General features: G+C 39.4%; 1 protein-coding gene across 1 annotated transcript; it reads right to left on the minus strand.

The window, feature by feature from the left end:
* Positions 1 to 302: 302 nt before the first annotated feature.
* Positions 303 to 16,708, minus strand: SLC38A2 (solute carrier family 38 member 2). Its single transcript, XM_065636188.1, has 16 exons — positions 16,436 to 16,708; positions 15,576 to 15,761; positions 15,171 to 15,252; positions 14,949 to 15,064; positions 11,941 to 12,014; positions 11,751 to 11,843; positions 11,473 to 11,554; positions 8,360 to 8,442; positions 7,320 to 7,378; positions 7,043 to 7,192; positions 6,193 to 6,272; positions 5,990 to 6,090; positions 5,490 to 5,614; positions 4,652 to 4,796; positions 4,436 to 4,533; positions 303 to 3,690 (listed from the first exon to the last, which is right to left on the minus strand). The coding sequence occupies exons 2-16, from the start codon at positions 15,689 to 15,691 to the stop codon at positions 3,592 to 3,594; spliced, it is 1,503 nt and encodes a 500-aa protein (XP_065492260.1). The 5' UTR covers positions 15,692 to 15,761; positions 16,436 to 16,708; the 3' UTR covers positions 303 to 3,591.
* Between the last annotated feature and the right edge of the window lie 221 nt (positions 16,709 to 16,929).

Raw genomic sequence — 16,929 nt, forward strand, 5'->3', positions numbered from 1 at the left:
CATTTATCACTTTTATATAAAATCCAACACATTTGAGTCTTGCCTCCATATCCAACTGTACTGCAAAAAATGACATAATACAAGGTTCCTGGAAGAATTTAATCCCTCATTTTCTTTAATGTCCAGATGTGTTCTGCTTACTCTCACAGTGGCATAAATTGTGGACTTAGTTGTATGCTATTGTTCCTTTTTCCCCCTTCCTGAAAAGTGCTCATAAATAAGCTTAACATGCCTGAAATAGACTTTTAGTATAATCTTTAAAGAAAATCTTTCAATGCTTGCCCCCCCTCCCAAAAACACCACACCATTGTTGCTTAGGTTTATCTATTTATTTCAGTTAAAACAAACATACAAGGTTTCATTGAAACTGTGTTGCACTCCCTGCCAACAACTGTAGATAGTGTTGGCCTCTAACAATACAGTGGATATTTACATATGTACAGGGATGTACCGTAGGATGCCTGAATTTGGTGGCCTAATCAATACATTCGATGGTAAAAATTGTTAAGTTGCTGAATTCAGGAACTCATAGCATCCATGGTAAATTTTAGAGGAAAAGTATACAGGAACCTGAACAATGCTTTTTATGGACCCAAGTGACTCCCGTTTTTATTGCAACATATACATTTGTAATAAATACAATCTTAGTGTTTTCTTAAACACCTTAGGTGTAACACATTTCTTCCATTTCTGTAAGCATTATATTTTGTTGTAGAAGAATCTTTCCATTGACAGTTGTTATACAGATGTACATGAACAACTCCTTGAAATGATGTAACAATCAGTAATAAGAGAGGACTATATACATATATCTCAGATCCCAAACCTACATTATATACATTATACTTACAGTATATACACACATACAATTTATGTACATAGACTATCATAAATATTGAAAAATAGGCTTAGTTTCAATGGATTAATGTTTTATAAATAACGTTACATTTATGACTGAAATATCATGGAAGACAGTGATGTCTAACCGAGGTGACAAAACAGTGGTTTAATACTGAAGCTGCTCTTTTAGGTGGTTTGCAATGTAGGTAACTTTAAGCAAATGGGTTTGGGAAAAAGATAATTAAATAAATCATATGTTGGAAACCAACCCAGCCAAGTGGAACTCAACTGTTGCGTGTGGAGAGCCAGTCATCAAATAATATAACACATAATGTCAAATCTGGAAATTGCTACATTCAGAGAATTAAGTGACATGTATGATATATTATGAGGTGTCATAACAAAAATCTTCCTCCTCTCTGGCTGCTGAGGAGGGTTCTGTAGTAACTTCTCATTTACATCTCCTTCCTCTTCTATGGCTACTGAGAGAAAGCAGGCTGTTTCTCACTTTTTTTTTAAATGCTGCTGAGGGAAGCGCTTCATCCCTTATGTGCTACAAATTGCTCAAAGGTAGACAACATTTTAATCCTCTTCCACCCTTCTATGTCTGCGGAGGAAGAAGAAAAGCTGCCAAAGTACTGAGGAGACACCTGCTCAGCACTTTTGTGGAGATCAGGTAACATGGGACAGTTGGCCATGGATGTACAGTACCTGAGGCAGAGAAGTACCTTAGGAGCGTTTGCCAGTGCTGACTCCAGGATCATTAATTGCCAGTTGAGTGTCACCCCACTAATAATACAAACAACACTAGAGGAACCCAACTTCTTATTACAGCTTTACACTACAGACTTAATGACCAGTACTTACAGTCATGCAGAAGTATTATCAATACAAAATACCTGCAGTTTTTTTCATTGATTTTAAATGGCTGGGCAGAGATTGACATTATCTGTTAAACAGTGACTATCATTTAGATTTGTTCCTGATTAGTTCTATAAGAGCAGAAAAGTTCCAGGCACTGTTTAGTCAATAGATTACAGGCCCTTACTTGTTCCCTCTGACACAATGACCGAGTGGAACTTTGTAAATTGGATTTTTAGAACATTGTGTCAGATGAAGACAGATGACCACATTGCCATGATTATTTCATTGATAATCTCTATCAAGGCTCTTGTACCCAGTATTGTTGTGTTTGAGAACCTCTTATAAGCCAAGTACGCTGTTGTACAAGTGTTACTTCTCTTCAACCTGGGATAAGAATGAAAGAGTAAACATGCACTAGAAACAAAACAGCTAATCACAACCATACAGCACCTGTTTCATCAGCTAGCTAGCTAGGGCTCAGAAGAAACTTACCTATTTCTGAAGCAAACAAGTATGAGATGACTACCCAGTCTATGAGGTTACCTTTAATACTACTATACAGTATAAATTGGAAGAGGAATCCCAGTTGTGTATGTGAAGAGAGTTTGTACCAAGCACAAAACACTGGTGCAGTTATTTTGTGGATTTGACTCAGAAACAGAATAGTCAAGTAATTCTAAATCCAATAACAGATGAGTAATTTGAGAAATACTGTACAGTTTTTGAATATTATACAACTAGTAAACTACATTAGGACCTTTTTGTTTTCCTACAGATAGATTTCAAGATAGATTGGACAGGAAAAAAAACCAACAAAAACCAAATAACATACATTGCTACAAGTGACAATGGACCTTATTAATAAAGAGAACTCCAGCAGGGAGTTTTGTATTAATGGCATCATATGCTCCAGCGCCATTCAGTTTGTATCTACAACAGGGGAAAAAAAAAAAAAGGCAAAACCCCCCAAACCCTGTTTTACTCAATTGCACTATTGAGTACCTCAAGAAGGGAAATGTCAAAGCCATCTTTATGATTTCTAGATTAACTAGGTTTTTTCTCAAACGTACCCGTTCTAAAGGGTGGGGTTTTTTAAAGCTTGAAAAATTGGGTTTCCAGACCCCTTTTGGGAATGAGGGTAACTGTATTTTCCTTAAGTAAGCTGAAAAATTATTTTCAAGATTATTTTCACTCTACTTTGAACTAGGTGAATTTCATGGGAAGTATTTATAATTAAAGAATTTTGACTTGAATTGGTTAATTTTCTGTTTTGGTCATTAGAAATATTTTTTTAAATAAAATTACTTCTAATTATGCCTCTACAGAAAGGCAAACTAGATTTAATTTAGGACACTGATCAGATATTTTTATGAGCTCTTCTATGTTATTATTTCATTCTTTTTAGAAAAATGTTTCTTAAAGTCAAAATAGTGCTTTTGAGGTCCATAAGAATTTTTGGTACAAAAAATAAGAGTGTTTCTCTTTCTCTCTCATTGGTTATTTAAACACTTTGCTGTAAATTAAAGAGTCATTTCTCACATCAAATGGTTCCATTAGGCACATTCAAGTAAAATAACAAAATATCCAAGTAACAATGACGAAAGCCAAACATGGCTTGATAAAAGTCTACAGAGAGTTCTGTCCATTCTCTGGAATGGAATAAAGTTGTCACTTCCTTCAGCCAGACACTCACGTGGTTTGATGTTAATATCCACTTCCATTGTGCAGAATAGTTTCTTAAAGACAAAGTTCGGGTATTCTACAATCAGAAGAACCATCAATAAAGAATCTGCATTTTAAAGGAAGCTGAATAGCTCATTTTCATTCTCAGTATCTGAGTGAACACTGGCATTTGAAGTGGAGTATTAAGAGATTAAACCAGGGCAGCTAATGGCCATCAGATGAAACATTTTGGGTCCAGTCTAGAATAATCAGTGTCATACACCCAGTCATCACAAGTAGACCACTTAGAAAGAAGAGTGCAGCCTGAAAAAAGAAACATACAATATTTCAACTTTCTGCTACTATATCCATAAAACCATGCCCATTTATGGCACAAATGCCATTGCTCATGCAGTAGAACGTAAAAGGTACAAGAGATCACAGTAAACAGTAAGGAGTTAGGTATCTTTCTCAGACTTGGGGGCCTTTTTCGAATAAACAAGTACACTTATTTTCAGTATAGCAGACCTCACCCTCAACTGAGGGAAATTAATGTAGCTGCTGACACCAGTCAGGCTGTGCCGCTGCGCTGACTTGATTCTGACTCAGTATGTCCAAGATTTGATTCAGAGTCAGTAGGTCTGAGATCAGTTAAGAACACCAAGACTGGGCAGGATGACACAAACAATTGGTGGAGGTCAGCTTTTATGGGGTAAATTATATAAATAAATCATGAAAGAAAATTCAAAGGAGAATGACAAGACTTTTTTAGTATAGTCTTAATACTAATCTGTTGAAAACTGGTTCTTACCAGCAACAGAATGACCTACCTATTGTTGAGACTGGGGGGTGAGAAAAGTCACTGAAGTGAACTGAGCCTTGTGATGTCTACCTCCTCAGTTTTGAGTACCTGTGCAACTCCCATGTGCTAACTAAGACAACATTAAATGCCAATTCACTGACTACATTCACGAGGACTTCAAAATTCTTAAATTGTGAAGAAGGAAACTGAAGTTCTTACTCTGAATTAGTAAGCAAATGTAACTATCATGTATTTGTCTATACATACCCCAATCTTTTGCACGGACTTCATTGGTTCTTTCTTCACTAGTTTGATATAGAAGGCAGAAGGAAGTATAAAGATCAGCATGGCAGCCGCGGATGCACCTGCGTTTAAAAATGCATAGAAATAAATATTCATAAACAGGTAAATACAATTTAATTAGACTGGAACTGCATTTTCTGAGATTTGAAAGACTACTTGAACCGATGTGCAAATGCTTACCAATGAATCCAAAGATGTCTCGAATAGTAGGGACAAAGATAACAAGGATGTTGGTAAACACCAGAAGAGCAACTGTAATTGAACAGTGACGCCACCATTTAAACTCCTTCCCTGCCCACAGCAGCTGGGTAATGGAAGTGCGGATCTTTTGAAGAGAAACAAACAGACAACCAGTTTAGTCTTCATTATGGAAGTCAGTGACCATCACCTCCTTCTGAAAGTATTTTAACATAATTTTCCCGAACACTTCAGATTTTAATAGAAGTTGAAAGCCATGAAATACTTTAGAAAAAATATTTATTTCTTGTACTTGAGATGCAGCTCTGTGTTTCTCGTCTGTTTCTCTTTTCAGTGATTTAGATTTTCAAAGCACAGGCAGTAAAGAGGAAAACACAAGGAAAAACATCTGTCTCTAATGAAAATAAATCCCAGGGATTTTTGTAACATCTAAGGATGCTGTTCAACAATCTACACCTGAATGGCCAGAAGCCGTATTCACAATATACTTGCAAAAACACACCCACTTTTGTAAGCTGATAATACAACAGTGCAAGCACTTTTATAAAGGGGCAATCTGTTCCACTTTCCCAATTAAACCATACAAGGAAAACAATATAACCAGACATATTTGTATCTACTGCTTTGAAATGTTGCCTATTTAATTTATTTGAATTAACTGCATAGAGAGATATCATCAAGCTTACTAGAATAAATTTCCTTTTCCAGTTAAGAGAAAAATTTTATAAATGGGAGTTGCCAAATCAGTACATGACTGCAACAGGACAAGTGATGAAAATGAAAAATGGTAGTAAGATTAAAAAAAAAAAAAATTACTTACTGGGAAAATAACTACAGGTACAGTAAGGGTTACAGCCATAAGTACAGCAAGACGCACAATAAGAAGAAGAACATCAGCACCAAGATATGCAGAGTATGTATGAAGTAGTTCTGGTTCAACTTTTCCTATAAAGAAAACAGTATTTTAATTACATGCAGTCAACATACTTCTCAAACCACTACTTCTGCTCTAAATCCTAAGCAAATTTTACCATTACAGCAATATGAATTGAAAGCCTCAACAGTTCCCGTAAGCACGTCTCAATTTAACACAGGGATAACCGGGAGGCACTGAATCTGTTTTAATTCAATTTTAATCCCGTGCCTTGGGCCTAATTCTACTACTGATCTCCTTTTGGGTCTGCACTTATAAAAATACTTTTTTTTTTAAAAAAATTGCATATATTTAGAACCTATAGTAAACATTTGCTTGCTCCAACATAAAAAATACTGTGGTTTCATTTAGTTCATTTAAAAGAAAGCGCAGAAGGCAATATTCACCATAAAATGTCAGGTATCCAAAGAGAGCAGCCAGTAAATACATTAGGAACATGGCAAAAAAAGATACATAGGACACATTCATCATTCTTTTCCGGCTTCGGCTATAAGGAAGAGAAAAAGAAACATTGTTAGCAATGAGATCATACTGTTTGATACTACTACTGTTTGTCTAGTGAAATTACAGACACATATTTAACATTTACCTTTTCAGTTCTTCATAGATAGGAAGAATTGCAGGATGGCAGACAAAAGAAAATGTCAAGATTGGGACAGCATACACAGTCTAAAAAACAAAAGCACCTTTCTTAAGTATCTCAAGAGACAGTAGAAATTTAGTTTTAAAAAATTAATCAGTAGGTTTTTTTCAGTTTTGACTTGGGCATCAGTTTACTTCTTGACAATGACTAGCTATACTTTACAATGGAAAGTCTGGCAAAAATTAAAACAAGTTCATGTTTTCTTAAACACAGACTCCGAGGTACCAAGTACTCTTGAATCTCTGAAGTCCATGCTGAGCTGAATGTATTTGCATTCAGAATTATGTTCTGCCTGTCATAGGCTTAAGCCATTATAGGCTGACCTTGGTATTGGCTATTGCACACGCTTCCTCCCCACATGTGGAGATTCACCACTCTAATTAGGAGCATTCATAACAGTCAAGACTTCATGACTGGAAACTTCAAGTCTATTCCAAACTCTGGCAGAGATTTCCCCTTTGCACACTTCTATTTACCACTTCTTCTTCTGCAATTTACTTTTTTTAAAAGACTCCACTAATGCACTTGAGAAATGCTATGCTGAAGAATGAGAGATGCGTGTATTGCCACTCATCTCAGGAAGGCACATCAAGTTCCTTTAATGTCCGTGTATCTGGAGTGTGGAAACGCTCAGTCCACACGAGGTAAACGGTGCCTAACTCTACCGGAACAGAAAGTCTTAGCACATCCCAAGTTTACAACTGGCCAATTACCTGAAGGAAAAAATGACCTATTTATCTGCTCTATATTTAGTCTTAGTTATTTTCAACAGAGAGTTTGATTTTTAGTCAGTTACCTGTGAATTGAAGATGAAGTATTTTGGCTTGCACACATCATCACCTGTTATGTTTTCATCTACAAAAGGTGCCAGTGTCACATTTAGTAGTGTCACGTTCATGATGTCACTGTCCATAGGACAAGGAATCTGAAACATCTTCCAAATTACCTAGAAATAAAGCCGTGTATTTATTGTTACTTTGACTAATCCAATATCTCAAACTTTTCAGAAACTGTTTAATTTCACTTTGAAACGCAGTTTTAACAGCACTGGAAGTCTACAAGAATATACTTACAACAATCAGAAAGAAGACCATGCAAAGTAATGAAAAGCCGCTGGTATAGCCCAAATATCCTGTGTTCAAGGAAGAGAAAAAAAGAAAATCTAAGGTACAATGAACAGAAACATCATTCAAGACATAACATTACGACAAAACACAGCCATCTCTTCGATGGCCATTTTCTTAGTGTTACACAGAACAAGACTGACTTTCTGCAATGTCAACCCAGATATGAACATTCTCAAAGACATATTAGGGTCTGTACATACAGTGAGCCTGTAATATTACACTTTATAACTTACAAAAGAACACCCTCACGACAAAATCCTCACACCATGTGACTTGTTTATTATATACTAAGAATGATTAATTCAAATAGAAGGCACTGTAAGATAACTTAGCCTTTTCCTTTCTGTTTTTATTGATTAATTTGTAGAAAATAGGAAGTTCAGAAAGTAATTCATGTCAAGACTCTCAGTAAGGTTCCACTACAGGATTCTCTGAACAAACAGTGTGTTAGCTGAATTATTCATGTATTATCACTGAATTAAAGCCATTTCAGATAAACCATCTGTTTTCAATATTCTGCTACTGCTTGGGATCTAAAATGAAAGAGGTGACTTCTGCTTACATTGCAAATACAATTTCAATGCCCAGGGCTTGTGTCTCTGTTCTTTTGAGACTGTTACAGGATAGCTAACAACATTATTAGCTAATAATAATATTTCACTATTACTGACCAAACCGTAAGAACACAAACAGAAAGTCACTGCTGAGTCTTGCTCTAAAGCTACCCTATCTATTGTCCTTTTATTTTCCACAAACACATCTGTAACTCAAGATAGTCTTTTCTGTAACTCAAGATAGTCTTTTTTTTTTTTTTTTTTTTTTAAGGTAGACTGACAGCAATAACCTAAACACTGGTTAGTCCCAAGAGACAAGTTTGGAGACAGCTGTTAATTCACATAGTACTTCAAGACTCCAGCATCGTTACCAAACCATTTCCCCACAGTATTTCCAATGCATTTTTATTTTGATTCAACTTGACTGCTTACCTAAATTTTTCAGTAAGGACAGGGGAAGAATGAGGATGACAGACACCAGCAGCACTAAGTAGTCACCATTAAGATACCATTCTCTGTAGAAAAAAAGGTAATATTAATTTTTAAATACTTTGATTAGATACTAAGACATTTGCAGCTTAGTCTTCACTCTTATCTTCTTCTACAACATATAGCTTCTTAAAAAAATGTAATGTCTAATGTCACAAAGGGTCAGCATTCAACTTACTATATGGACCTAAAGCCCTACAATATCTTATCTCACCCCAAACCTGCATTGTGCCTTTCCTTTAGTGTCCTTTTCTAAAATTAATATGCATCTGAAAGTCAGAAGACAGGAAAGTAAATGGTCAGAAAAAAAGTCAACTGGGATCAATCATGGAAAAATAGTAATTTGCTCAAGTGTTGGTTCCCAACTCTGCAGATGTACTAGCACACTGCAGGGCCCCAGCAGGGTGGTGATCCACTTTTAATGGAAATAAAATTCTATGGGGTAGTCTGCAGGAGCTGAAGAAAAACAGGTGAGGGCTGGAGTTGATGTAGTAGCTCAAGCCCACTGGCTGAGAAAACTCCAACAAGCACTGGGAGTCTCTTGGAGGCACACTTAGTCCCTTTCAGTAGGGAAACTATGATAAGAACCTCAGAAGATTTTTCTCCTTCAGATCATTTTTGCCATTTATTCCATAAGAAGCACCAGCTACTTTTTGAGAAAACATTTTGGAGTGTTAGAAGATTCACACCTTCCTTTGAAACATAAGAAAACAAAGATCTGTGTAAATATAATGCAATTTCATGGAACTAAGAGAAAAATATCTTGAGTATTTAATCGTGGCAGCGTAACTGCCTTCTTCATCTGTTCTACAGGAACATCCCATCTGCTTCATGCAATTCAAGTAACACCAAGCATTTATTCCTCAATATTAATACTTTATATCCTGTTATGATATCAGCTAGCAGAATTTATTTTAAAATGGACTGTCTACTACTTAGGTAAACAAAAAAAAATTAATGACCTAATTGGACATGTGTGCAAACTCAATTGCTGAACTGTAAGCTCACGCATGCTAATGCAAATACGGAATAACTTTAACAGACTTGCTCCAGATTTATGTAGTAAATGCAGAAAAGATTTGGTCATCTTTCCAGTTTTATCTGGGATAAGTAAACATAAAAAATGTATTTTACAAAGTTCAGATGTGTATGACAATAATGTACCTTTGGCTCCCTTTTTAAAAAATTTAGCTGTCTTGTGTGGTAAATTTAAAAGAAATCACAGCACAGAGATTCCTTGAATTTGTTACAGTCATAAGAATATGCACTGTTACTGTGCATGGACCATATGAAGGCCATCTTGACTTTCAGACCAAGGACTTAAAAGTTTTTCTGTGCTGAAGAATTAAGAATGGGATTGCACAGCTGAGAATTTTAAAAATTGCAAAACAAATTTTAATAATAAGCTACTATTTGCAATATTGTCTCAGAATTCCAGAATATTTTCTTCTACAGTAAGCATTATTTTGGGACATTTAAACAGATAAGTGCTTACATTTTAGGCACCAGGCTGCCAGAGTGGAATCCATGCCAATGGTAGCCACCCAGACTCCCCTAAGCAACGCATGGAGAGCGTCAGTTAAATGGGATCCACAATTGCCAGAGCACTGAGAAAAGATTTAATTTAAATCAGTGTACAGCTACCTAGTACCAACCAACAAGAAAACACTGAAGATACAAATCTCATTTTCTGAATTTTTGTCTGTCGGATTTGCAGAGCAGCAGCTGTATCTAGTGAGATTCACGGCCATAAATTTTCCCTCTTGAACTGCAACCAATTTTGACTTCTTTTCTGAAGATGGGACAGTTAAAAATACTTGCCTCCAAGCCCCCTTGTAAGTATTGGATACTCCAGGGACTTCCTTAAGAAGTTGAAAGTAAGGACCTGAATTCAGCCAAAGGACGGAAATTAACTTTCTCAGCAAAGAATTTGTAAACAGTACAGTACTAAGTATATGGAGTGGGCGCATTCTTTAAGTACATTAAAAAAAAAAAAAAGATGGCTAGCACTGTTGTCATGACAATGTCTTATCAGCAAGCTGTATGAACACCACCAAATGGCTTGAACCCCTTAGGGAACACAGGCAAAAAAATGCCTACCTTCTGAACTCAGGCTTAGGTTCAAGTTGGAGTCTTGAGCTGCTCAGCCCTCTCAAGACTGGGACACTTCAGGACAAGGCACAGAAGTACAACTCTGAAGAGTGAGATTTATAGCACTTAACTCTATCCCTTTGAAGTCAGGCATCTTGTTTTAGATAGTTGTTTTTACACACCCTCTTGACATGGAGTGACATAATGTTCTTCAGAGATGCCCAAAACAGGTGTCTAAGCCACGTGCACTGAGCTGACCACTACAGATTATCACCCTTCTCCACTGATTATACGAGGTCCAGAGTAATGAAGAGTTTAAAGTCTAACTTTCAGACGGTACGGTTAGATAAAATGAATCCTACCCAAGTCACCCACTTTTAAAAACAAGCAAGAAAGCCACTGTGGAGTCAAGGTGTCTCCAAAGCTAAGTGGCAATGCATCCTCCATTTTAATCTTGGGCATATAAACTCTGGTTTAGTACAATGTTTAGTCCCCATGTTTTTCTGAGAACTGTTCCTTAAGACATCCATTATATAACTGCACCTTAATCTTATATTTAATCCCTTACCACAATATTAACACTAGAAAACCAAAATAACCAGTCCAAACCAGTTGGAATGCAGTAAGTTAGGAAAAAAAAAAACCACCAAACCAACCATAACCACGTTTATCTTTCCTTATTGACAGTATGTACTGACTGGTACATACATTAACACTTACCTGATGTTCTTTAGAGAACAGCTTTTTGTAAGATGATGCGATACCTGTATTTTTCTACCCTTTTCCCAGGACAGGCTGGATCTAAATGAAGTGGAGCACTCAGGGGAAGGGCAAACTTACTGTATCTCTGTCTGAGTAAGAAGCTACCCTATGGCATACCGAACGTAGTCTTCATATAAAAATATATACAGTCTCCGTATTTGTTTCTCCTAATAGTTTCTCTGATGAGGAGTTCTAACACCTACCCTGTGGTCTCTTCGATGTTCATAAATGTCTTGATGACCAATGGTAACTCATATTTCACTATGAAGAGGTAGCTTGACATAGCTGTAGGTGAATAACATCATAGATCATTACAAATATAGAATATGCCACAAGATGCAAGAATCACATAACATGTTTCATAACTTCACTTGAACACAAGCAGTTAATGAATACATGTTGTGTGAAAAAAAAAGTCTCCAAGAATAAGTAGGGAACAATTACTACTGACAGTACAGACATTTTAAGATCTTCTCCTCACCTCCAATGTTCTGCATTGTAATTGATCCAGAAGCAGCAAGTTTTCCAGCCATACCAAATGCCTTCATTCCCAATTGTTCATACAATAAAGATCCTAAAATAAAACAAAAGAATCCATTGGAAGAGTGGGTTTCACAAAGATACCGTATGAAAGAAATACCATATATTTGTAAAACAGTAATTTGCTTTACCTCCTTCATTGGCAGTCTTCAAAAGGAGATGCACTGAATACAACGATAATATTGAGACAACCAGTAGGAGTATCCTGGGGGGAGGGAAAACATGCACATTTTTAATAGCCATAAATGACTTATTGTAACCTTACTAAATAAACGCAGATCAAACATAAACATTAATCACGCACCGACAAGTGTAAGGCCATTATAACTGGCTACATTTGATATAAATAATACAACAAAGTAACAGTTGGAATGGTTTTCTATCAGTGCAAGAAACTATATTTTTCCTGTCTGCCTATCCTTGTTCAACACTGTGTCATGCATCTATTGAACTTCGAGTAGTGACTAACTCTAGCTGAAGTGAAGATTATCTCTTGGTCTTAAACAAATCAGCTTTTCAGCTTAAACCTGTGTAATGTCTTCTTTTTTTAACATAAAGTTGAAACTGCAAAAGCCTTAAAGAATTAACTGAAAATTCAGATGCATCGAGAGCCATGTCTTCAAACAGAAATACATATTTATTGTCATTAAAAAAACTTTCTTTGCTCAAAGGTTGCTCTTCATCTGTGCTTACACAGGAATTGCTAGTGGTTTGTTTGTTTTCCCCACAGCTTTTACGCACAATATGTATTATTTCCAGAAGCGTATTTGCAATATCTAAAATTCAGATCAACGCATCTCCCCCACAACAAATGCACTTCCCGGAGTGGCACACTAGGGGGACTTCTCAACTCCTGAAGACCACAGTGGAAAATTACAACACATTCAAAAAAATCCTGGCCTTTCTTACATCAGTACCAGCATTCTGCTTTATAGGAAACCTAAAAATCAGCCCACCTGCTCAAAAACGGCAACTTCCATTTAGACTTCCCAGAGCACTCTTTACATTTCCTTTTGTGTCATTTTTAGCGTTGGTGAAATCAGTAAACACAGCACAAAGAACTGGAAACAAGAACACCTGAGAAAAGCTTCACAGATCTGTACAAGGAATCCAAGAAACCTAAGTTCCTGTGCCAGTTCAACACTAACACTCGCACACAAAATAACCTCTGTATTTGTGACAGGTAGAGATTAAGCAGGATTTAATTCAGCCATGAACTAGAAATAGCACGCGAGATGTGCAAGGGTTACATCTCATTAAAACAGCACAGATCTTGGGCCATCAGTCCTAACCTCAAAAGGCTGCCTACAGCGTTGACAAGATCAGTCAGCAAACTCATCTCGAAGCTCACTCCGTTTCTGGCTTCCAGACTGTATCGTTCATTTATTTAGTGCTGACACAAGTGACAAGTCACAGCACTGACACAAGTGACTCTACATAGTCTTTGAAGAATTTACTGCCTTAATCAAGTGCAGCTGGATCTGAATCTTTAACCTGGCTATTAAAAGATATCTGTAATGTCCTCGGTGTCATCATAACTCCTCAGCATCATCAGTGATTAACTGCTTTGTTGCCTTGGAACTATACAAACTACAATATGTTTCGAAAGGTAACAAACCAGTTTATCTTTGAATCAATACTAATGCAAATCAATTTGAATGCGGTATCTGGAAATGAAAGGTAACTAAACAACCTCAGCACCCAATTGTTTAAATAGACATTTTTGAACATTTTTTTCTTCAGAAAAAATCTGCTCAAATACCTAACCTAAAATTATTTTCTTCCTTTCCTCAGAGATGTTCTAATGTGCATTATGCTGATTATCTTATACGCATTGCAGAAAACCTTTAGGGCACGAAACTGATGTGTAGAGAGGCGAAGTGTATCTCTCTTCTGAAATCACGCTGCTAAGTTGTTCATTCAGTTTATTATCATCTACATTAGTGAAAGTCTTAGCAAAAAAATCCCAAATCACCATATATTTAAAATCAAATCCTTTACATCAAAACTACATGTTTGCAGTTTCCTCAGGAAACTTGAGCACCACCCAGATATACTGTGAAATATCTGGAAGTAAATCTGACCTACAACTTCCTGGGAATCTGTCAACAGAGTAAGGCAAATTTCCAACTAAATGTTACTCGTTCTTGAACACTCAGCACATTTATTTCCATGATAAAAATACAAAGTTATTTTAAACATATCCATGGATTCCCATTTGCATCCAGTCACTGATATTACATGTTGTGTGAGTTGAACTGCCTCAAATATATGAAAAATGTATTTTCCCCAAGACATATAGAAGTACTGTATGCAATTGTCTCCTCGTGCCATTTTCAGTTACATTACTACAGTCTCGTCTTATACTTGAAAGCTTTTGGCAATATAGACATGCTAATGAAGATATGCTCATTATTCCACATCCCTCCCTTGCAGAGAGACAGTGATTTTTTATACGTGTAGCTGAAACCAGTTCCCTGAATTGAGTAAAAGTATAGCAATAAAAAGTATTTCTTTGTTGGTGTACATACAAGGTACCTCTACAGGCAAAACCATGTCAGTTGAGGAAAAGAAGACCACATTCCTGATCAGCAGGACTGAGCCACAGAAAGTTTTAGTAGACATGGCCAGACTTGCAAGAGACAAATAAATAATCATCTTCCGCCTACACTTTTCTTGTAACTCTCTACAGCCTGGCCGTGTACTTTTTGCGCAATTACGACTGCCACTAATTGAACAGTTCGTTGTCATTAATTTCAATCAGTGAACTCTGAAAGAAAAAGCTAATACAGATCTCTGTCTGCTAAGTAGTACCTTTCTTTTCTGCTTGGATAGTGGAATTCTCAAGGGAAGTCTTTCAGTCTATTTGTGGAGAAACTAGAGCTAAGTAAAGGAAAATTCACTGTAAAATGTTTTGTGGGTTACAGAACTTGCAATTAATCCGTTTAATTTTTCCATGTCCTTCTGAATGTATCACAATCTCTTAATTTAAAACAAGCTGTAAATCCTAAAATGCAATTCCAAACCAATGGCAATGACTGGGTATTCTGTAAAGGTCGTATTCTTACACAAAGGATTTTTCCGTTTTAATAACACAGTAGAAAGATTTTTGGTTTTTGATGAACCAAAAGATACTTACACAAAAAGAGCAATTCCAGTGTTAGCCATAGCATAAGAAAGACCAAGGATGCCACTACCCACAATAGCATTGCTTAGATTAAATACTGACATTCCAAAGGAAGTAGTACCTGGATGCTGAGAAAAGGGAGACAGGTAATAATTAATAGCAAGTTATTGCTTATTTCAGAATTAACAAAAGGCAAGAAAGCCCTTTTTTAAAATGTTATTGCTATATACTTACATACTGAGTTTCATATTTCTTCTTTCCAAGACTGGAGTCGAGCAAGAAATTTTGGTTTTCTGGATCAATATCCGCATAGTGGCTGTAAAAGCATTGCATCATTAGTCACCATTGCATATTCACTTCCCGTTTAGCATTTCCGATCCACTTCAAAGGGAAACGAGAAACCCAACAGAACGACCCAAAAAGAAGAACCCCCCCACCTGCCGATCTGCCCAGTACACAAAGCATTGCGCATGTTCACAGCCGCAGTCATTTATGTTGACATCACGCATGTCAACACGCACCACCTCCAGACCCGAGGGAGCGTTTTAAACGAGGGCTGGGGTGCGCCACAGCCTCTTGGTGCCTCCTGTGCCCGGGCTTGGGTGCTGCCCGTTCCCGGCCCGGCTGAGCCCACCTCACCTCTTCATGGCCGGCTTGGTGGGGTAGGGGTAGTTATAGTCGTTGCTGTTGGAGCTGTAGCTGCTGCTGTCCTCGTCGGGGGAGATGTTGAACTTGCCCATCTCGGCGCTGCTCATGGCGGTGTCGGTGCCGGGGGTCGGGGCTCGGCGGCCGCTCTTTTGTCCTTGCCGGCGGGACTCGCCGCGCCTGCGGAGGTGGGAGGCGACGTCAGTGCCGCAGCGGGCGCCGCGCGGCCCGTCACGTGGCCAGCGCGCGCCCGCGGCTCGGCGGCCCCCGCCCGCCGCCGAGTGGAAAAGTACCAGCGCGCGGGGCGGGGGGCGCGCGGGCAGACAAAGGTGAGACCCGCGGCGGGGCGGGGCCGCCGCCCGACCTGCGCCGCTCCGCCGGGACAGCGGCGTCTGCAGCGGCGCCACGGACCGGCCGAGGCAGCGGCAGCGCCACGCCGCGCTCCCCATCCCCCCCGCCCCCTCCCGATAGCGGAGCCTGATGCAACACCGATGGGCGATTGTCACATTGGCTGCCGGAGCTCCCGTCCCGCAGCCGTCCTCGCGTTCACCTCCCTCCCTCCCTGCCGGCGATACCGCGTATCCCGGCGTTTTCAATGGAAAAATGCAAATCGGTCACGAGACTCCACCGCGCCGCAGTCGCTTGGGGTTTTTCCACCTTTCTGCGATGCGGCAGCAGCGCGTACCTCCGCGCACCCGCCGCCGCGCCTCCGGGCAGAGCCCGGCAGGGGCTCAGGCGGCGAGCCGGGGGCTGCCGCCGGACAAAGGCGCGAAGGACCAGCCGCGCTGCGTGCGAAACTCGCCCCGTTCCTCCCGACGGCCGCCTAACAGCCGGCACCCGCCGCCGCGCCGTACCTTCTCCGCTAGAGTTTGAAAGCGAGGTTTCCTCCCGAAGCCTCGGAATAAGGAGATGCTCCTCTCTGTGCTGCTGCTTCTTACAAGGGAAAAAAAAAAACCCTTAACTATAAAGCGCCAGCAAAAACAGAACCCTAAATAAATAAAGGTAGAAAAAGATAACTTTAAAAAGCCAGCGGTATAAAAGAGAAAAAAAAAAAAATCGTGTCCGCGATGCTCCGGCTGAGGTGTGCCGCGCTCAGCAGCGGCGTCGATCCCGGTCTGACGGCCCCCTCGGGGAGCCGCTGCTCTTCAGGCAGGAATGTGGGCGCGTCATCGCGGAGGGGCGCGGCGCCCGCCCGCCGCCGCACCGCCCCCTGCCGCCCGCGCTGCCCGACTGACCCCCGGGCCGGCTGCGGGGGGGGCATCGGCGGGTTGGGGCGCGCCCGATTGAGGGGTGGGAGGCGGTCACCGGCGTGTGCCCGGGGGGGTCGGGAGCGGGGCCGCCAGCGCAT

Source organism: Caloenas nicobarica, chromosome 1 (assembly GCF_036013445.1).
Source record: "Caloenas nicobarica isolate bCalNic1 chromosome 1, bCalNic1.hap1, whole genome shotgun sequence".
NCBI lineage: Eukaryota > Metazoa > Chordata > Aves > Columbiformes > Columbidae > Caloenas > Caloenas nicobarica.